The sequence below is a fragment of the Mastigoproctus giganteus genome, chromosome 9 (genome assembly GCF_048544385.1).
Source record: "Mastigoproctus giganteus isolate SK-2022 chromosome 9, ASM4854438v1, whole genome shotgun sequence".
NCBI classification, from domain to species: domain Eukaryota; kingdom Metazoa; phylum Arthropoda; class Arachnida; order Uropygi; family Thelyphonidae; genus Mastigoproctus; species Mastigoproctus giganteus.
This window is the reverse complement of record NC_143583.1, coordinates 186,263,869-186,287,819: the sequence shown is the minus strand read 5'-3', so window position 1 is coordinate 186,287,819 and position 23,951 is coordinate 186,263,869. Positions and strand designations below refer to the sequence as shown.

Sequence of the window (23,951 nt, the reverse complement as noted above, 5' to 3'; positions counted from 1 at the left end):
CAAAGCCAGTTCCTAAAAAGGGTGACAAATCCCTCCCATCCAATTATCGTCCCATTGCAATTACTTCTACTCTTTCTAAAGTAATGGAGAAATCAATTAACCGCCAACTCTTAAACTACCTAGAAACCTTCCGTCTGATCAACGATCACCTGTATGGATTCCGTCAGTGTCGATCCACTGGTGATATCCTGGCTTATGTTACCCATTTATGGACTACTTCAATGGAAAGGTTCGGTGAAACACAAGTAGTTGCTCTTGATATCTCAAAGGCTTGATCGTGTTTGGCATAAAGGTCTTCTAAACAAGCTTCCATCTTATGGTTTGCCAACTGTTTTTAGTAATTGGTTATCCAGTTTTCTCTCGGATCGCTCACTGAGGGTGATGGTAGATGGCTCTCTGTCTTCTAACTTCTCCACTAATGCCGGTGTCCCCCAAGGTTCAGTTCTTTCCCCCACTCTTTTCCTCTTGTATATCAATGACCTTCTTCCATTGACTGGAAATCCTATCCATAGTTTTGCTGATGATAGCACATTGCATTCAACTTTCCGTTTTGAGAAATCTTGTCCTGCTCAATCAGCTTCGACTTCTCAAAAATCTGCTACCAACTCCTTTAATGCCGATCTTCAGGTAATTCTCCAGTGGGGCAAAGACAACTTAGTTGATTTCAACCCTTCTAAAACTCAGTCTTGTCTTATATCTCGCAAAAAGGATTCTTCTGCTCCTATGCTTATCTTTAGTGACACTCCAATTTCTAGGCAAAAGGATATATCTCTTTTGGGGATTACCCTGACTTCTAATCTCTCTTGGCACAAGCACATTACAAATATTGCTTCCTCTGCATCTAAAAAACTTGGTTTTCTCTTTCGCACTCGGCGTTACTTTTCTTCCAAACAGCTGCTCACTCTGTATAAATCGCAAATCCGCCCTGCCATGGAATATTGTTCCCACATTTGGGGTGGTGCCCCCAAAACCTCTCTCAGGCTTCTTGATTCCATTCAGAAGAGGGCAGTTAGGTTAATTAATGACTCATCTCTAACAGTCTCTCCACTCGCTTTCTCATAGACGCACTGTTTCTGCTGCATGCCTCTTTTACAGATACTTCCATGGGCACTATTCTTCTGAATTGGCTTCTATAATTCCCTCTCTCTCTTTCAAAACAGTCCGCACACGTGCCACCACCAGCCAACATCCATTTACTGTCCAACTTCAAACCCACAGAACCAACTTTTCATCTTCCTCATTTATTCATTCAACTGCTGTTTTCTGGAACAACCTTCCTTCATACGTATTTCCTGAAAATTACAATCTACAGAAGTTCAAGTCCAATGTCAACAAATATCTTCTTTCGTCTTCTTAACCTCCAACCCAAGCACGGTACTAAGTACTATAGGTTCTAATACCTCTCCTGTTTGGGGTTCACATAAAAAAAAAAAAAAGTACCATACGGTACCATGAGAATTGGTTAAAATTTAGCTGAGCAGTCAGTTAAATTCACCAGGTAGTGCATCCATTCAATAGGTCCTGGGGAGATCAGTGTAGTACTACACTTATGGTAGTGTAAAATGAAAAAGACCTGGGAGAAACTGAGTAGTTAGATATGAAGCTCTCTGAGCAGTGCAGACAGGCTGCCAAGACAGCTCATGGCGTTTTGTCAATGATATATATATATATAGGACTTTGCTAGCAGGGATAAGGAGGTGATTATCCCTTTATGCAAGGTCATGGTAAGGCCATATCTTGAATACTGTATACAGATCTAGAGCCCTCATTTTAGGAAGGATGTAGATCTGGAAGAATGGGTGCAGAGAAGGGCAATAAGATTGAAGGAAATAAAAGAGTTATCTTACCAAGAAAGGCATCAGTTCTTCAAACTTCCAACGTCTAAATACTAGGCACCAGCTAGGGGGATCTGATTGAGGTGTTTAAGGCCTTAAATGGATTGGGTAAGCTCAATGTTGATGGAATTCTTCCTCTCGTTGAGACTACACACATGAGTGGGCATAAATTCAAACTGAAGGAGGATGGTAGCAGGATAGATGTGTGAAAATTTGCCTTCAGGCAGTGAGTAATTTGAATAAATTCAAGGAAGCACACATCTGAATTTGAATAAATTCAAGGAAGCACAGGACAAGCAAGTGAGGTGGGTAGTATATATATATATATATATATTTTTTTTTTTTTTTTTTTTTTTTAAGCTGATGCTCTATAAGCTTGCTTTCTTACATCATTTTCCACTATTAATACTAATGCTAACATGGTAATCCAAAAATGTAGTGATTGGTACATTTTCATATTTTCATTGCTTACCGATTACCAATGCACGAGAATGAAACTGCAATGTAATGATCACACTTTTAGCAGTGACAACGGCTGATGGATATTGAACTATGCTGAAGCAAGCAATGGTAACAAAAATACCTATGAATTTTTATAATTTCATCCTCACTTTAAATTTGGAAATTCTGTTTCTAATTGCATCGACAAAAAGGTCTTTTGAAGATTTATGCACAAATTCTCATGATGTCTCGGCTGAATTGCTCAGATTTTGACATATTTATCTCAAAAACATCTTTAGTAGGACATCTGAAGTAAATATTAATAAATAAGTAAAATAAAAAAAAATAATTAAAAACTTACCTTGTACAACACGATAGTGGTCCATTCCTGTAGGAGAAGACACAAAATTCCCCAAGAAAATGAAAGCAGTTGGAGGCATTTCAGAATATCCTGCAAGCAGAATACGTAACTTCTGCATCACCTAAATCAGACAGAAATTTTTATAAGAAAAGCATTAACTAATAACATAAATCAGTAATAGCCGATTTATGTTATTAGTTTAATCATAATACTGAAGTTTAATTATTCAACTGAAAATAAACTTTATATAAAACTGAATGCACCAATTTAATTTTGTATGTATGTGCAAGAATATGAAGATACAGCATAAATATAAGCACAAATTCAAGCAATTAAATAATTTCAAGCTGCAGGTAGAAATTAATTAATTAATAATTTCTACCTGCACTGGAATACTTATTTTATTACAGACCTGATTATAACTATTTTAGTTATAATTAAAGAAAGCCATTATTAAATGTATTTGCATTCATAAATGCACATAAATGTATTTGTATTCATCTCGCAATATTTGCAAAATGTCAATTTTGGTAGAAATGGGAGGGTTAAATTCAGTAATTTTCCTGTATCTGTTAGTTTTCCATACAATTTTGTTTGGATATTATTTTTTGATTTTTGTTAGTCTGAATGGTAATGAATTCTCTCTCTCACTAGCTTTATTTTGAAAATGGTATTTGTGGATGATCACTGTTCATCTTAACTGGCCTAAAATTTCAGCTACAGAGTGACTATTTGGATTGTTTTGCTTTGCTTTCAAAGTCAGACAAAGACAAATATTTCTGCTAAGACAATTGGAACTGATCACCCATTCCTAGACCTACTTTCTACATGCATATTTGACTTGGTAAAGAAAAGTATCCCTGATCAACTGATAGCTATATGGTCAAACCAAAGACAAAGATTTGGGGAGATCTGGAATTTCCTAATTTTTCAACTACAATGACTTACTTGCTGACCACAGCAAGTAAAACTAAGATGTCCTGTTGATTAATGTGGTTAATTACTAGCCTCAGGAGGTTGATGGTAATTTTAAAAGTTCTGGGATTCGGGAGGAGGGGGGACTAATGTAGGAATTACCTTGGAAATGATTCATTTGGCAATATTCTGAACTGGGAAGCCTTTTCCACTCACTAATGGTCACATGGGAGGAAAGGGGTTTTCCAGGGATGTGCTTGCAAATATTTAACAAACAGCTCACACAAGCCGACTCTAGTATATCATTAAGACCATTTTGCACAGATTCTATTTTTGAAATGCACATAGTGTACATTTCATTTTGTTGTGTTATGCTTCCTAGTCATATGTTTCAAGGGTGATTCACCTTTGAAACATATGGCTCAGTAAATTACTTGTTTGTTCATACCATAAAAATGATCAACAATTATTTTTTTGTGGCTTTTACTAAAGTGGGTATTGGAGTTAAAAGATTTATTCTAAACAAGCATAAAACCATTTACTGCATATGAACACTACAAAGTAGGAATGCCCATTTGATGAAAATGAAACAGCCAGAAGGAATTCCATATCCTGTGTTGTGTACCTGAACCAAACTGTAAAAAGAATAGCTGTGGTGCAAACTGAATGCCTGTCATGATGGGTAAATAAAGATGAAAGAACAAAAATTGACAACTATAATTGTGTGTTACTGAGATTTTGTGTTAATTAGAAATATGCAATAATATTTAACAAATGTTGCAAAAATCTTGAAAGTACTATAGGTTCTAATACCTCTCGTGTTTGGGGTTCACATAAAAAAAAAAAAAAATATATATATATATATATATATATATATATATATATATATATATATATATATATATATATGGGACACTCTGGGGAGATGCCTAGCAGCATATCCACACCCACCAGAAAATGTTCATCAGCTGAAGATGGCACTGACAGAGGAATGGACGATGCGACCACAAGAACTTATCAACAACATTGTTCTAAGTATGGACAGGCGATGCAAAGCCTGCATCGACATTAGGAGTAGCCATATCTCCTACTGAGGAGACAACCTCTTCCCTTTGTTCCATCTTTGGCAGTGATGCATCTGTATCATGGCAGCCAGTGGTTGCCATTTTTGAATAAAGTCCCTCTGTACCGTTTTGTTTCCGTTGCTGTGTCAGTGTTGTTTCCTTCATCATTTCTGTACCTCACGAGGTTCCTTTGGTAAGCTTTTCCCATATACAGGCCACTCCTATGAGAAGCTACAGGTGAAAACCTGACTGGTCCTTAAATTTTGCATACCAGTGTAGTAAATTTGTGGTCATGCCAGTGGGCTTCCTTACCGTAATCTACTGTTGTGGTTACTGTGTGCATTCAGGTAACCTCTAACTATGTATAAAGTGGCTGTAATACATTAACAGTCATGTGTGCACTGATACAGAAAGTTGTTTTTACTGTATTACCATTTACTGCAGCCAAGATAGTGCTTCTAACTTGGCAGTCTTCATGTTCATCAGTATGGAATTTACATTTGAAGAACTATGTGACATACATCTAATATACAAAAAAAGTTTTACTTATTGTAAGAATAATAAAGCAAATATATACACAAGCAGGTGTTAAGCACATTACTGTATAAGTCAGATCACAGGGAATGATACATAGTGGATTTGGTTACTGACTTCTCATCAGTCATTGGATTGCCTCTACTGGCAAACCTATGTTGAACATGTAAACAACTGTACTTAATCTAAGTCAAGGGGTTTCTGGAAGAAAATCTTCCATTTAAACACATAACAACCATTATGTGTGCACTCCCAAATAACTGGGTTGCACTAACTATTGCAGTATAGGATTTGCACAACTCAGTGCATTTTCTGTGCTAAATGCCCGCAACACAGAAAATTCTTCGGAAGTTTTTCTTCTAGAAACCACTTAGCTGTTCACTCAGATTAAGTACAGTTCTTTACATGTTCAGCATAGTTTTACTGTAGAGGCTACCCACCGGGTGATGAGAAGCCAGTAAGCTTTGAAATAGCTATTCTAGCAGTGTCTTTGATTTTTAAATGCATAGTCAATTTACTTATTGGGTGATCCTATGAGATTTTAAAAAGATATTGACAACTTAGGCTGAACTGTGGATAATGGTATTTGTCTAAGGAAAACAAAAGACCAAGCTTAATCAACCCACAGCCATCCACGGAATCCTCATATAATCCCTTATTGTTGCAGCACATTGTGGGAGGAGTTGTGTCATTTGATCCTCAATGATGTCTAGATTTTAGGAGGAACGTTAGTGGTAATTTTATAAATAGTGAGAGGGAATGCTAATTAGGAATATACCAAAAACAGAATGGAGGGGACTTCCATATATCCTACATGGAAAAATATAGTGATTTTCATTGGGTGATTTTTCATTCTTCATACTATTTCATTCATCTAAAGAAAATAAAATATTGTTTAGAAACAGAAACCATATTTAGCCACATTTTCAATGTGTACCAATGTATTTTCCAATAATGTGTTGCAGTTGGAGTATGCAACACATTATTGGAAGAACATGGAAGCTGCAAAGAACATGCTCCAAAACAGAAAAGATTACTTCTGCTGCTTTCTTCATGGATTCTTCTGAAACATTATCTTTAAGATAACTTCAGAGATAAAAATCACAGGGGTTTAAATCGTGTGACATTGGAGACTACACCAGTCCTTTTTCATACACCTCAAGGCAGTGGTTAGAAACCACCATATTGTAAAATTTTGTCCAGGAGCTCCAGATCTTTCTCTACAGAGTAATGATGTTGCTGATATTAAAAATCTGAAGTTTGTGAAACTGCAAAGAAAAAAAAATAGTATTTTTTTCTTTGCAGAGTAGAGACCGGGAGGGAGGGAGGGAGGGAGGGAGAGAGAGAGAGAGAGAGAGAGAGAGAGTAATATTTAAGTAGCATCAGCCTATATTAGTTTGTTTAAAGATGTTACTGTAGAAGGCTTTTTGTGTCATTAAAAGCTATAGTATTGTGTTTATGCCAGTGCATTAGTTGTATTTTTCAGTACAACGTAATTAGTGAAAGTTATTACATCAGTAAACTTTATAGGTTTGGTATCATTTTATTCCAGTTGCAGTAATATAACCAAGGAATTCAATAAGAGGAATTTGTATTACCAATCTGGCTTTCTAGGCTTTTTCAAATATCAGGTGTCCTTAATTATTATCAAAACGAACACTTGTCAGCTCCAGCAAATCTGCATTAAGTACGTGAATCCCACTTCCAGCATGTGATTGTATGGGTTGGAATAATCAGTAACATACTTAATGGTCTACTTATGTTTCCAACCTGCTTCACAGGGAATTTATATTTATGCTTTCCTGAAAAGAACATTTACTGTCTATATTTAGATATCTACTTTTCAAAGACAAATGTAGCATACATACACAACAGGACCACAGCACATTTCAGATACATTGTCAGAAATTACCTGAATGAACAACACCCTTAGCAACAGAATGGACATAGTGGCATAGTATTTGGGGTCAGGCACAACTGGTAGTTTCCCACATCTGTGCTGTATGTACTCTGTGATGAAATGAAGAACTACTGCAAAAGCCAGGAAAAAGTATAGTGTCTACTTTATATATAGTATTGTGTTTTGTTCTGTTGTTGTGTCTTTGGCTGCAGTGCCCTACGTTGTTCACCACCATCGCTGGGAGGTGAGCCAGGCTGCCCATCATACTCTGGCTGGTCTCCACCAGGATCACCTGAGCTTTCTGGACAGAGCCCAAGTAAAAAAAAAAAAAAAAAAAAAAAAGACAGTGCAGAAGATAGTACAAATGGTGGAGTCAAAGTAGGCAAAAGGAGGAGGAGGATGAGAAAAGAACACATCCTCTGGTGGAAAGCAGCAGTGGGGAGGGAGAAGTAGGAATCACCCCTGGTCTGGAAGCCCACCGAAGGCCAGAGAAAGGAAGACAGCTTGAAGAACAAGGGAGGTCTGCAAAGGTGAGTGCCAGATTGGCATCCCACATCTGGCAACCCAGATGCAAGGAAACTTTGACAGGTCAACAGATTCTGCACCCTGAAGAAGACGCCTGCACAGTTCTCATTTCTGGTTTACCAGGAAGGTGGGAGTAAGTCTGTAAGGTGATGTTGTCGCAGAGGCTTATATTGTGGTGGGGTGGTGTTGGCCTGTGTTGCAGTTGCTTTTTTTTTTTTTTTTTTTTTTTACATTTCAGTTTCTAGAGAGAACTGACCTTCTGTGTGTGAAGGCTGCCTGTGCAAACATGGAGAGTTCTTTGTAGTGCTGCTCATCTATAACAAAAAAATGTTCATCTCCACAATTGTTCAAGACTCATGTATATAGGAAAAACTTTTTTTGATCCTCCAAACTAGTCTTCCAATTTTGTTAAGGGACTTATGGGTCAAGGTCCCTTAGTATATGTGTTTTAACCATTTGCCTGTATATGGTACAGGCAGATGGCAACTGAAAACTGATTTGGCTGTATATTTTATGTACTGTATGTTTCAATGTCTGTTTTGATTTGAATGCAAATATTTGCTGAACTATTGTCATGAGATTTTCCCATGAAATGGTTTTTTAATACACTCACAAGTTGTGTATTGTAGATCAGATAGCTCTTTCATCAATTCGATAATATTAACATACATTACTTTTTTGGAAAAATGCATAGGTGAAGATTTCTTTGACTAACACTGGTATGTTTGCTTTTCACTTTATTACTGTCAAATATGACATAAAATATAATAATAATAACGCATTTTAGTTCTTTCTGAGTTTCTACCAATACTAGTACATACTTTTATATTACATGATTTTTGTAATGAAAAGTGGCAAAATAACAGCTATTCAGAAATTGAAATTTCTCTTAGTGAATCAAGTTATGGATCAACAGATATTTCCAATTTATCATATATAAAACTAGTGTAGACTGAGAATGGATATGATAGTTACTTTTATATTACATTAAGTTTTGTAATGAAAGCTGGCAGATAACAGCTACCCATAAATCAAAATTTCTCTTAGTGAATCAGGTTAGCATGTCAATTCTGATTCTTTCTGCTAAACCTGTGGACAACAGATATTTTCAATTTATCAAATAATACTAGTTCAGAATATGATGTTGGGGCTGATTTTACTGCAACTAGACAATTTTGTATTGTAAACTGAGTATTGTGTGTTTATTTCAGTTAATCAGAATTAGACTGTATTTTCAGTGGCAGCCATTCTTGTTTCAAGATGACAGATCAGAAAGGTTGGGGTACAAGTGCATGCTGTCAGGATGCACTTTACCTCCTCTCCCAAAGTATTATAAATTTAGTTTGAATCAGACTGTGGCTGCCATCTTGTTTCAAAAGGATAGATAAAATTAACCCCTGCCACGTCAGTCTTGAGTACCCTGATGGAGGGGAGGTGAAAATAAGTTGTGTGTAATAAATTTGGTTTGGACTGGAATGTAAACAGAAATGTTATTAGGAAGGAGACACGGACACATATAACCTCATAAGCCAACTAATGTTTGAAAAGTAGGCTAAAAGTTTTTGAAACATTTTTTTGAGAAAAACTTAACCATTAAGCAGTTAATAACTTATTACATTATTGTAAAAAAAAATTAAATAATCATGATCAAAATTAATCAAATATCAAAAATAATTTAAAATGAACTCACATCAGTTTTTGTAGTATGATGTCAACAATGAAGCTGCAACAGAAGGAAATGCCTGTGGTCATCTAGACACACTGACTGAGTGAAACCACTTTCTGGAAGTCAGAATTACTGGATATGGCTTCCTCCAGCTTTCCTTACATTTTTTTCATATTAACCTATTGCTGAATGTAAGCTTTTGAACAGCATACAAAGAGTTATTAGTTTTTAATGTACATCAGTAACTTACACCACATTGTACAATAGTATGTTATATCTGTACAAGCATGTGTTGTCACAGACTGAGCTGCATGTTGTGCAGCCTGAAAAAACCAGAATAAGTAATGGGAGAGGGAACCCTACTCCCACCACCTGAGACCAGCTGACCACAGCCCCAACTGAAACTTTGGAAATTCTTCTAGTCTATAATGGGACTCAAACCCAGACTTCTCTAAATGAGTGAAAAGTGGTGAAACTACTATACTGTCACAAAGCGCATGGGCGCACACACACTAAAGAATTATCAAACAGGAAAAATATGCATGAATAATAACTAGGTTTTGATAAACGCTAATTTTATATTGCATTCTGAGCAGCCACAAATTTAAACAGTATCGCTTGCATCAAAATTTTGATTATATTGGTGTTATAAACATTTTGATCTTGTCAAAGCGTTGATAACACTTGATGTACATTATATATATGATTTTTGTTGACTAAAAACTATAAGAACAATTTTATTGATACCTGATGGGATTACCAGAAACCACTGCCATTTCAGTGTTTGTCAAAGAATGCATCACAAACTGTATTTTATAGTGAAGTGCCATAAATGAAAGTGTTGTGGGCATTTTAATTGTTAATTTATCATTGATGTGTGTTGTTATTACTGTTAATGCAATTTTTTTTTTCAGATAATGTTGCACTATTAGCATCAAGAATTAAAAATTCTACACCTGTGGCAGAATTTTCACACCACAGAGGTGAAAAAATATTTTTTAGTAGAAAAAAACTTTGCAACACATAATTAGAGACTAAGAATCATTAACTTTTATAACTAAGCATTACATGCTTATTTTGGTGTTAGAATGTTGACCAAGATAAATCATGAGCACTGCATTATGTCTGTCATCCAGTGTTGAAAATGTGAAATAATGGATAAATGGTAAAATAAAATCCACTGCATTTGGCAAACCTATGGTGTGCACGTGAATATAGGACCACAAGTTAGATTGTTATTTTTGCATATGCAATATTTCAAGATACAGTTTTTTTTATTAACACCAAAACAAAGCTGCAATACAATATCCAAATCTGCTATCAGCTATTCATCTTGTCCTCACAGTGAAAATGTACTATTTCCAGCTAAATCCCAGAACTTACGTACCTCCAACACAAATTCTGATTGTTCTCAAACATAAATATAATGAATTTGAAGGTAAATTTGTAAACTGGGAAATTACTATTTTAATGCAGGTATCGAAATAGCTTGAGAAAAGAATGCACTCTACTATTGCTCATTTAAATTCAATACATTATTCACTGTTGAAAATGTATTCTAAAAAGGGCATATTATTTGTGTTATTTGTCATGCAGGAAATCCAACAAGAATCAGGTGCAAGATTGCCAGATTTGGCAGGTTTGATTACTAATAAGCACATTCTTAATTCATCACAACTGAAAAAAGGAACAAGCAAGGGCTAAATTTTACTTAAAATAATTATGAAAGATTCATTAACAACCTTTATTTGGTCAAGCCATACGTCTGATACAAATATAAGCATTGCATCTGGATTCTTGTCTTCCAAGGCTCTCAGTTTTTGGGATAATCTGACACTTGCTGGAGAAGATCCACCAAAAAAGTTGATGTTTCCAAAATACTGTCTAAAAAGAAAAATAATATAACAATTAAATTTTATCTTGTTATAGATATCTGAAACACCTCCAAATGCAATCTGGCAAACACTGAGAACAATGTTATCACCAGTTTATAGACATGAGCATGTGCGCATGCACACACACACGCACGCACGCACACACACACAAATTACTCTGCATACAAACTATAAATAACATGCAATCACATTTTCATTTGAAGCCTCAGGCATAATTACAGTCAATATCAACTACAATCAGCTACTGTCCTAAAGAAGTTCACACCCTTGGAATGATCATTCCCTCTGCTGACACTGCTTGTGATCGCTCCCTCTTCTAATACTGCTTATGATCATTCCCTCCGCTGATACTGCTTATAGGTGCATATGCTTGTGCCAGCAAATGCACCTATCATCTTATTCAATGTGCTCTGGAGTCCTAAAGTGACCGAGTCTTGGGCCTCCATTATTTATTAACATTCTGATGATATAGTACCAATATAAAAGCAAAGACATAATTTATCTGGATGACATTAACTTAATGTGGAAAATAAATAACTAAAAACACAATTATGCTACATAACAGAAGCTATATTCTATCTTAGAAATACACCAAAGAAAAATGTAACACACATTTTATTCTAAGATACAGGAGCACTTTGTTATGGACAGCTAACAGAAAGAAAGCACATATAACAAATTACATCTGGAGACAAAAGTTAAATGTTATATCATTAGTATTAGCCAAGATTCATAACTTAGGCTGGTTAAACTAGCTTCAGTGAATCAATGGAATGAGGATACTGAACTATTATATAACATGTGGAAAGTTAACAGAATGAAAGCTCAGAACAAACTAAGTAAAATCAGTATCTATAGTATTCAATTTGTGTTCTGAGTTGAAGTGAGAATGTTCAGCTATAATTTGAGAGATGGACTTAGGTTGCTAATTCCTTGGATATCCTGCAGTTGCTCGGAGACTGGATATTATTTAATTTTTGAAAATTATTAAACCATTGACAGATTAATACCCGTGACAATGTCTCTATGTAATGCTTGGTTTTGGAAAAGCTTGATGAATAAAGTTCCATTTTAATTTTTTCTGCTAGATATTTGAATAGGACGGAGATGATCAGAAGACTATTGACAATAGTTCTTCCATAAATGGAGAGCAGATTTTTATTTCTCAATCCTGAAAAATTTCACATCCTGTACGGGCTATTTTTATGCAGAAACAACATTGTAACAAAGTTAGAACTACTGTAGTGTTTTATAAATTTAATATAATACATATGAGGTGTGGCAATAAAGGTATCAGACTGGTGCTGTTGCAGTCATGTTCAATGAGTTTGAAATAAAAAGAAGTGGTATTTTGTAGTTCCAACTTCCTCCATAGTGGTACAGAGATTCTTCAGTAGGCTGACAGGGTGTAAGAAACAGTCAGCCAGTTTCATTAGTAGCATTAATGTTACATATCATGATTTTCAATGAAGCAATGAATGAACATCAAATTTTGTTTAAAATGGGAAAATCTGCAAAGAAACATAAGAAATATTAAAAACTGCTTATGATGATGAAATGTTAAGTCATACCAGTGTCTTTGAATAGTATAAGCAGTTTGAAGACAGATTAGCATTAGTAGAAGCATATGATTCAAGAAAGCAAGCTTATGCAGAATCAGCCGAAAAAAAACCAAAAAAAACCCTTCCACTTCACCCCTCCGTTCGTTCGAAATACCTGTCCAGCTGAGCCTTAAATTTTTTTAGGCTATCAACTTCCACAACAAGGGATGGAAGTCTGTTCCACCAACCAACTACTCGCTGGCTAAAGGCAAATTTCCACACATCTGTCTTTCCTCAATTTGAATTTATGCCCTCTCAGATGATTATTCTGAGCCAGAGGAAGAATCCCATCAGCATTGAGCATGCTCAAACCATTCAAGCTTTATACACCTCTATTAGATCACCTCGCCGGTGCCTAGTCTCCAGACACTGTAATTTGCAAAACTTAAGCCTTTCTTCGTAAGAGCAACCCTTTGTTCCATTCACTAATCTCATTGCCCTTCCATGTACTCGTTCCAGCAGCTCTACATCCTTCTTGAAATGAGGCCTCCAGACCTGTATACAGTACTCAAGGTGTGGCCTGACCATTGCCTTACAAGGGAATAATCACCTCCATATCCCTGCCAGAAAAATTCTTGTATATCATCGACAAGACACCATGAGCTACTCTTGCAGCCCGTCTGCACTGCTCAGAGAACTTCATATCTGCCTGCACAATTACCCCCAGGTCCTTTTCATTCTCTACCACTGTCAATGTAGTACCACAGAGTTGATACGTTGCTCTGGGGTTGCTGTTTTCCATATGTAGTACTTTACATTTGTCAATGTTAAACTTCATTTGCCACCTCTCAACCCATCTGCTCAACCTTTCCAGATCCTGTTGCAGCAGCATAGCGTCAGTAGTGTCTTTAAAAACCCTGCCAACCTTTGTATCGTCTGCAAACTTGGACATTAAGCTTGATATACCATCTTCAATATTATTTATAAATACAGAAAACAATAATGGACCCAACGTTGAACCCTGAGGGACTCCACTAATAACATTAGTCCATGATGAGCAGTATCCATTGATTACCACTCTGTCTTCTCCCCCTTAACCACCCCATTATCCATAGCAGCAATTTGCCTCCAGTGCCACACTGCTCCAATTTGTGCAGCAGTTTTCCATGTGCAACAGTATCAAAAGCCTTTCTAAGATCCAAGTATATAATATCAAAGTTATTCCCTGCATAAGGGTGATAATTGTGCAGTCAGATATGAAGTTTTCTGAAAAGTGCAGACAAGCTGCCAGAGTCGGTCATGGGGTCTTGTCAATGATATACAGGAATTTTGCAACCAAGGATAAGGAGGTGATTATCCCCATGTATAAGGCAATGGTCAGGTCACGCCTTGAGTACTGCATACAAGTTTGGAGGCCTCATTTTAGGAAGGACGTAGACTTGCAAGAATGAGTACAGAGAAGGACAACAAGACTGGTGAGGAGAACAAAGGGGTGCTCTTATGAAGAAAGGCTTAAGTTCTGCAAATTGCAGTGTCTGGAGACTAGGCACCTGCGAGGTGATCTGACTGAGGTGTATAAGCCTTGAATGGATTGAGCAGGCTCAATGCTGATGGGATTCTTCCTCTTGTTCAGATTATAAACCTAAAGCGGCAGAGAGATTCATACTGAGGAAAGATAGTTGTAGAATAGGTGTGCGGAAATTTGCCTTTAGCCAGCGAGTAGTTGATTGCTGGAACAAACTTCCATCTGCTGTTGTGGAAGTTGATAGCTTAAATAAAATCAAGGCAGAACTAGAAAAACATTTGAAATGAATGGGAAGGGTTTTTTTTTTTTTTTTTTTTGGCTGATACTATATAAGCTTGCTTTCTTGCATCATATGCCACTACTAATGCTAATGTGCAAGTCAAAGGGCATAAAGAAGTGAAGTTTATGAAAATGTAAAATAATACAATATACAATTAAAAAAACAAAACTGAATATTTAGAGTTTGAAATAAGTGCTGGAAATTGAGAATAGAGATACTGGTGGGTGACCCCCTCCCTTCACTGTAAATTGTGATCTGATAAATTGTACAGTACCTATCACATCAATATGCGGATACCATTTCAGGGTATACAGTTTCATACAGTCTTCAAAAAGTAAATTTCACCCCATTTTTTTCAGAATGAAATAGATTTAAATCTTGTCATCCTTGCTAACAGTGCTGCAAGCAAAAGCATTTTCTGCAATGGGATTTCTAATCCAAGGAAGAATAGTACAGATGAACTTAGAAACTATTGATGTCCTTTTCTGCATAGCAACTTTCTAAAAATCTGTAAACTACATTATGAATTCATTCTTTTTTTCAATTTCATTGTTGTTTTATATACTTTATACAATAAAATATTAATATTCTGATTGATTTATTTAATTTAAAACTAACTATTGTATTATTGCTGAAGTACAGAAAATTTAATGTAAGTTTTATTAATGTTAGTCATTTCATTTCTTTTTTTTTTTTTTTTTTCAGGTAGTGGGTATAGTGTGGTTTGAGAGTTTTATTCCAATCAAGGGTAGTGCAGGTCTAATATTGTGGACCCACACAGGACTTTAGTTGGGACACAAAAGGATATTCTCACCAAGTCTGTAAATTGCAGAATGTCTCTGGTAACTAGGCATATGTGTGATGACCTAATTTAAGTGTAAAAGGTAAAGTGCAGCCATTATCAACCCACTGCAGGATGGAAGCCTCCTCAACAATTCATGCTGAGGGAAATGGACCATAATCTGCCACGCTGGTCCAGTGCGGGTTGGCAGATCGACCGTATTCAGCAGTCAGGGGCTTGAACTCCGGTCTATTCAAAGAGCTTGTGCTACTGCACTCCTGCTCCTGACCACTCGGCTACGGAGGCCTCTAATTTAAGTGTATAAAGGCATTAAAAGGGTTAAGTAAACTAAATGTTAATGGCATCTTAATGATTTCTTTCTCTCATGCAAAAAACAAAACAGTGCATAAATTTAAATTGGAAAAGGATGACTGCCAAACAGATGTGTGGAAATCTGCATTCAACCAAAGAGAATTAATTGTTGGAATAAATTTCCACCTAGTGTTGTGGAGGCTGTTTTGTTTTGTTGTTGTTTTTTGGTTTTTAGGAGCATTAGCAACTAAGGCCATATTGCTCTGGGATATGCGGTGGTCATTCTCTGACCTTTCCGCATCTTCCGTATTTGGTGGTGACGGGCTCGAACCCCGGTCTAATCAAGAAGCATGTGATACGCACTACTGCTCCTTCCCACCTGGCTACGTAGGCACCCATTGTGGAAGCAGGTAGTTGGAATAAATTTAAGGAATATTGAACAAGTTTTATTTATTTTATTTTTTTTAAATGAAAGCCACAAACATGAAAGGTATTAGAACCTACAGTACTTAATACTTTACATGTGCTGAAGGTTCAAAAGATGAAAGAAGATACTTGTTGACTTCTCTTCTCTAAATGATGATGCTGAACACTCAAGAAATGTCAATTCCATATTAACCAATGTCAAAAAACAGCTCATTAAAAGAATCATTCAAGAGGAAATTAAGCAGATGGAAATATTTTAAGCTTTGGAATCTAAGCCTACAGGCGAAAACATAGATAAATGACTATCCCATATATCTTAGGAATCAACAACCAACCTGACAAAATAGTCAGAAGCAAAAAGATATATTTTTAGAGATTTTCCATAAGCATTAAACACCAATGCTTACAGAAAAATCAGGTAAAACATATGTTAGGAGTAATGATGCAATAAAGCAAGCTTATATAGCATCAGCCAAAAAAAAAAAAAAAAAACTCTTCCCATTTCACCTCCGACATCTATCCATCACCTCCACCAGTTTGTCATCCCCTCCTACAGCTTGTCTTCCTTGAATTTAGTTTTTACCCACTTCCACATCAGATGAAAGTTTGTTCCAGCAACCAACCACCTGCTGGTTAAAGCCAAACTTCCACACATCTATTCTGCAACCATCTCTCCTCAATTTGAATTTATGCCCCCTCGTGCACAGTCTGAGCAAGAGGAAGAATCTCATCAGCACTGAGCTTGCTCCATCCATTCAAAGCCTTAAACACCTCAATCAGATCACCTCGCAGGTGCCTAATCTCTAAATTCTGCAATTTGCAGAACCGAAGCCTTTCTTGGTAAGAGCACCCTCCCCTTTGTTCTCCTCATCAACTTGTTGCCCTTCTCTGTATCCACTCCACCAGCTCTACATCCTTTCTAAAATGAGGCCTCCAGACCTGTGTGCAGTTCTCATGATGTGGCCTGACCATTGCCTTTTACAATAGGATAATCATCTCCTTATCTCTGCTAGCAAAATTCCTGCATCATTGACAAAACCCAATATGCTGTTCTGGCAGCCTGCTCAGAGAATCTCATCTGACTGCACAATTACCCCCAGATCATTTTCATTTTCCACTGCCTGAGCATATTACCACTCAGTTTGTACATTAATCTGGGATTACTTGACTGACCCTCCAAGAGAACGTATGAAGAATGGCAAAAGCTAATTATGAATTAGTATCAGAATGAATCAATACTTCACTACATAGAGGTAAAATATTTAATTAATGACTTTCTGTATGATCAGATTGAAAAATATTAATAAAACATTTTTGTCCCTACCTTGTAAACATCATTAGTAGCACAAGAAAATTAGAATATTTACAGTTACATTTTTAATTTGTAAAGTTACAAATATTTGAATTTGCTAACAGATTTGATATATTGACAACACTCACAACTGTGGAGCTACACTGACATCAAGAAATAATAAAAAAATAATGAATAAAAGGAGTTCTATGAGATAAGCATTATTCCATAGAGTTTTTATTGGCCAAGGTAAACTGTCCTGGAGACTAGGCACCTGAGAGGAGATCTGACTGGGGTGTTTAAGGCTCTGAATGGATTGAGCAAGCTCAATGCTGATGGCATTCTTCCTCTTGCTCAGACTGCACAGAGGAGGGGTGGGGAATAAATTTAAATTGAGGAAGGATAGTTGCAGGTAGATGAGCAACGGTTTGTGTTCTAGAAAAAACTTTGTTTCGACAACAGTTGGAACAAACTTCAAACTGTTGTTGTGGAAGTGGGGAATTTGGATAAATTCAAGAAAGGATCAGATAAATTATTGGAGGGGCTGGACAGGTAATCTATGAATTTTTTTTTTTTTTGGCTGTGCTTTATAATCTCTTTCTTGCATCATTTGCCACTAGAGGAAGCCTGCTTCCTGTATGTGGAGCCATTGTTTTCAGCTAATATAGAGGAACTATGGGGAAGGGAGAGGGCATTCCAGTTGTTACTAGTGCAGTAGGATTGTTGGTGTTGTTGGAGAAAAGGGGATGAGAGGTAGAAGAGGAAGAAGTGGTAGTAGTGTCAAGGGATCTTGGGAAGGGCAGTGTTTTTATTCATGCTGGAGCGATTGGAGAGAATCTTAAAAGTTTCAGGGAAGTCTCTCCTCTCCTGAGTTTGAGTTTTTGGTGCCACCAAAAAGATATGCTGATCTGAGATTACTGCTACTCAAATATAGTACAGTGGTACCTTGGTTTGCGAGCATAATTCGCTCCGGAAACGTGCTCGTAATCCAAAGCACTCGTATATCAAAGCGAATTTCCCCATAAGAAATAATGGAAACCCAGATGATTTGTTCCAAAACTCAAAAATATTCATATACTGTAAAAATGATTAATACAAAATACATACATACCTTTTTTATATTTTTAAAAGCAATCGAATTTATTAATTATTGGGTAGGACGACTTTCACTGTCACTAACGGAATCACTACTATCTGTTGACTTTTTCTTTTTGTGCGACTTTAACAAGAAACCTATCCAATGACACTTGCTTTTGCCTCCTTTTGAGGATTTCACAGAAATATGACATTGCATTGTCGTTAAACAGATTCATCGCTCGCACTGCCACAGCCTTACTCGGGTGGTGCTTTTCTACAAAATTTTGCACTGTTTCCCACATTTTACACACCTCCCTAATCTCATTTGAAGGAAGGGATGTCTCCATTTTTTTCTCCTCCTCCTCAGACGAGATCTCCTCCATAACCTCTTGCTGTTGCTCGCGATGCAGATCCATCAGTTCGTCGGTGGTAAACTCCTGGCCATGTTCCTCCACCAGCTCTTGAATGTCGTCCTTATACACCTCCAGGCCCATGGTCGTCCCCAAGGACACAATTTCATCGACAACTGGCAGCTCCTGTTCATGAGCAAACCCCTCAATGCAATCAGACCACAGTTTTCTCCAAGCAGAATTGAGGGTTCTCTTGGTGACCCCATCCCAGGCTTTATCGATGATTTTGAGGCAGTTTACGATGTGGAAATGATTTTTCCAAAACTCTCGGAGGGTTAGGTTAGTTCCTTCGGTCACCTCGAAGCATCGCTGAAATAGTGCCTTGATGTAAAGCTTTTTAAAGTTCGAAATGACCTGCTGATTCATGGGCTGGAGTAATGGAGTAGTGTTGGGAGGAAGGAACTGGACCTTAATGAATTCGAATTCTTCCAGTAAGTCGTTCTCAAGGTCTGGAGGATGAGCAGGAGCATTATCCATAACCAGCAAGGCTTTGAGTGGCAGTTTTTTTTCTAAGAGGTATTTCTTCACTGCAGGACCGAAGACCTCGTTGATCCACTCAACGAACAAGATACGAGTGACCCAAGCCTTGCTGTTGGACCTCCACATAACGGTTAACTGGCTCTTCTGCACCTTGCATTTCTTGAAGGCTTGTGGATTCTCAGAATGATACACGAGCAGGGGCTTGACTTTGAAATCACCGCTTGCATTAGCACACAGCAAGAGGGTGAGACGGTCTTTCATGGGCTTGTGACCGAGCATGGCATTCTCTTCTGCTGTAATGTAGGTCCTCTTTGGCATCTTTTTCCAAAAAAGCCCTGTCTCATCGCAATTAAAAACTTGCTGCGGAAGGTAACACTCGGAAACCATGAGCTTCTGGAACTCGGCAACGAACGCCTCAGCTGCCTTAGCGTCCGAACTCGCAGCCTCTCCGTGCCTCACAACACTATGGATGCCACTTCTCCTCTTAAAGTTATCAAACCATCCCCTGCTCGCCTTGAAGCCTTCTTCGTTTTCTGTAGACGTACCAGGCAGTTTACTTACGAGGTCGGCGTACAAGGCCTTTCCCTTCTCACAGATCAAGTTATCGGTCACAGTATCACCTGCTAATTGCTTCTCGTTTATCCACACCAAAAGCAACTTTTCTACATCTTCCAGAATACGTGGCCGTTGCTTTGATATTCTCGTGACTCCTTTTGCTACATCTAGTCCCCTTAGTTCTTTCTTCTTTAATATTGTGCAAATTGTTGACGTAGACTTCTTATAAAATCTTGCGATGGCGGCGACTTTCATACCTTGTTCGTGCTTCTCGATGATTTCCTTCTTAACTTCTACCGTAATCATCTCCTTCTTCTTACCGCCTTCCTTTTCAACCCTTTTCTTCATTGGGGCCATTTTCGTAGTGCACAGTTAATAAATAACAGTCACCAAATTTGAACACAAAAAAAAAAATGCTTTACGCACATACACGTGGTCACAACGTTAGCACGAATGTTCACTACAATGTTGACTGTATACGAATGAGGTATGCCGACTGAGACCGAGCATGTGAGACGATTAAACACAATCCCGAGCAGCACGTGATCACGTGACGCTCGGCAGACAATTTTTAGGAAATAAAGCACAATTACAAAATGAGGAGGCACCCTTGATACACATAAACAAAGCTGCACGAGTGTAGCAACTGAATAAACAACACCATAAAGGCAGAGATACACTATTAACACCTCACATTTTCCTAAACCACATTTCTAGGGGTTACTACCATAAAACAATAAAAACAGTTTCCAGTTGCATTTCTACTAGTGGAATCTGTTATAAACTGGTAGTAAACTCGATCTAATTGCATACCGATAGCTGGAATTGTGTTGCTTTTTACGTTATTATGGTGAAATGTGTTTCCCCTTCACTGATATAAAAACATAAATACATTTTCAGAATCTTCTCTTCATTTCTATCGTGTTGCGTTCAGTTGGGGTGATTCTGCGTTCCACTGCCATTTCTTGTAAACACAAAGGCGAATCGTGCATAAGCGAATTCGGTTTGTGTTATATAAGATATCGTTCCCCTATTTATAAATCGTGTATGATCGAATTCGTGTAGTGTAAACACGTGTTATACGAGGACTGACTGTACTCGTATTGCAAGACCTCGCTCGTTTATCAAGTTAAAATTTATTAAAAATTTTTGCTCGTCTTGCGAAACACTCGCAGACCAAGTTACTCGCAATCCAAGGTACCACTGTAACTTGCATTTATCATTATTAAACCCAGTTTTTATTTTTTGGACCATCTGCCTACTTTGTTCAGATCTCGAAATGGCATATGCTGGTTAATAATATTAAATAAATATTAAAAACAGTAAGGAGTCCAACACTGAGTCCTGTAGTACCCTGCCAATAACATTAATTCAAGATCAGTGGCTGTTTACAACTACTCTTTCCTGCCACTTATCCATAGTAATAACTTTCCCCTAATGCCACATTGTTCCAATTTATGAAACAATCATAGTAAAATTATAAGAGGAGTTTACCTCAATATAGTACGTAGAACACTTCCGTATGATACTCTCCAGAAATTAAAACAAAAAAATTGAAAACTTACATTAGAGTAAAAAATACATAACTAAAAACCAATTTAACACAATTCAAATCAATTTAACGCAATTAAAAATTTTAAAAAATCTAATGAAAATATTCAAAACAATTTTCCCTACTGAAGCTGACAACGCTTTTCGACCGTATGTCGTGATCACAGGAATGAAAATTACCGAATAGGGTTGAACCTGAAACTTAAATAGAGATTATTTGTCTTCGTGCATTCACGTAAAGGTCCACGCATCGGAGATCAAATATGGCCTCCGAACATTAACAGAATTCTCGTGTAATTTAATTTCTACGGTATCCTGAAAGTGGAGTAGTATACAGGATAAAATGCCCGGATTGTGGGGAATGTTGTGTGGGCGAGACAAAACGACGGCTCAAGGATCATCTGGAGGAGAATGCAAATGCTATAAAAACCACTGATTACAATAAGTCTGCTGTGGCCGAACATTTTTGGGAGAAGCAGCATCAAATCTCCCCAGAGGATGCGATTATTGTGGATCGAACGCATGGGTTCTGGAACCGTAAATGGCTCGAGAGCCTACGAATCTGTTCATCCGACCACAATACTATGAATAGGGACAGAGGTATGGGCATGCATCCTCTGTTTGAAACTATCATCCTAAGTACGGATGAACGGTTTTGCTTAACACGTTCCCAAGCTATTTCCGCTTCCAGTTCAGACCATGCGCCGACTGCACCACGTGTATAAGTACCGTGAGCCTGTTATATAAGGACGTGCTGCAGGAAGTTTTGTTACTGCTGAGGAAGGAAGCCGATGCTTCTGAAAGCTCCAGAGATTTTTATCGTTTTTATCGCTTTTAATCTGGTTTATTTTAGTGTCTTTTATCTTAAGGATTTTATCACAGTTTTAATATTTTTCACATGTATTTAATTTAATATAATAGCAGTTTTTTGTAAATATTTATTTTATTTTATTTTAATTTGTAAATATTTTAGTTACAGTAAATACTTGTTCTCATGGTTGATGTATGAGCTGATTTATGCTAAAATATAATTTCTACGGTTTCTGCAATTAATAGTCACGTATAATATTTGCAGAAACTGTAGAAATTAAATTACACGAGAATTCTGTTAATGTTCGGCAGCCATATTTGATCTCTGATGCGTGAACGCGCATGTGTGAAGACAAACAATCTCTATTTAAGTTTCAGGTTCAACCCTATTCGGTAATTTTCATTCCTGTGATCACGACATACGGTCGAAAAGCGTTGTCAGCTTCAGGAAGGAAAATTGTTTTGAATATTTTCGTTAGATTCTTTTTAATTTTTAATTGTGTTAAATTGATTGGAATTGTGTTAAATTGGATTTTAGTTATTTATTTTTTACTCTAATGTAAGTGCTCTGCATACTATATTGAGGTAAACTCCTCTTATTATTTTACAAATATTAATATCAACGTAGTACGTATTGAATTACAGCTCTGATTCATACTATCTGAAACAATCATAGAAGTGGCACAGTATCAATGGCTTTATTTCAATCTAAGTATATGACATCAAAATTATTCTTTGCATTCAGTTCCTTTGTGATGACCTCAAGTAAATATTTGATATTGTTCATTTATAAAAAAATTATACTGTTTATCTTATGGAGCTTTGTTTGCATGCTGTTCATAAGTCAGGCGTTTTTAACTTGGGGAATGATTAAAATTTATCTTCTTGTATTTTTTGATTTGTTGTATTGTTTCTTAAACTGGTAATAATTAAAATTTAATTTTCCACTTATAATTAATTATCCATCCAGTATCATAGCATGAGTTTAATATCAGCTATTTTGGGAAGTTGGCATATGAATTTACACTAACAGGCAAGCAAACTCAGTTATTTTTTTTTTTTTTGTCTCATCACAACTTGAGATTTTCTGTGTAATGGCTGTTCCAGAAGACTTTTTTTTTTTTTTTAATACACAGCTTCCCCCCCTCTATTTCTACCCAGTGAATCATTTTTCAGATAATTCACAGTGGTGCCCAAATCTTGAACAAATTTGTTGAGGTCTGATTATGGAAATTACATTAGTTCTATAGTGCTTATTGTATATTTGACTAGCAAAACAAACTTAAGTAGAAATATCTATTTGTAACTGTGTTATTAAATTTTAAAAGAGACTTTATTAAACTTTCTTATCAACAGAAACTCTTATGTAAGAAATTTTAATAGGACACTTTTCCATACAAAGTATTTTAATTAATTTATTGGTGTGCAAAGGAAAATTGGTACACTCAAAGCCCATATAGTCCCAATAACTAAAATAAAATTTAGTTATTGACTCTTTCTAATTTCACCGTTGAAATCTGTCTTCATGCCTGAATTTCTGGGTTTCTGGGTTAAATCCATTTTTACACTACTAATAAGATTAGTAGTGTAAAAATGGATTTTACACTAAAATTGTAAAATGGATTTTGACACTGAAATTAAAAGACACAACTAATCTTATTTAGTTATTGGGACCGTTTGGACTCTAATTGCATCAACGGTCCTTTGCATACCAATTAACTAATTAAAATACTTCACATGGAAAAGCATTTTTATTAAACTTTCTTACTTAGCAGT

At 36.6% G+C, this 23,951-nt stretch overlaps 1 protein-coding gene across 1 annotated transcript in view; it reads right to left on the bottom strand.

Moving 5' to 3' along the window:
* Positions 1-23,951, bottom strand: part of PolE2 (DNA polymerase epsilon subunit 2) — a 160,591-nt gene that overhangs the window by 80,166 nt on the left and 56,474 nt on the right. The window contains exons 7-8 of the mRNA XM_090380860.1: positions 10,981-11,125; positions 2,638-2,758 (exon numbers count right to left, since the gene is read on the bottom strand). Coding sequence (XP_090236986.1) covers positions 2,638-2,758; positions 10,981-11,125 — 266 coding nt within the window. The remainder of the gene's footprint in view (positions 1-2,637; positions 2,759-10,980; positions 11,126-23,951) is intronic.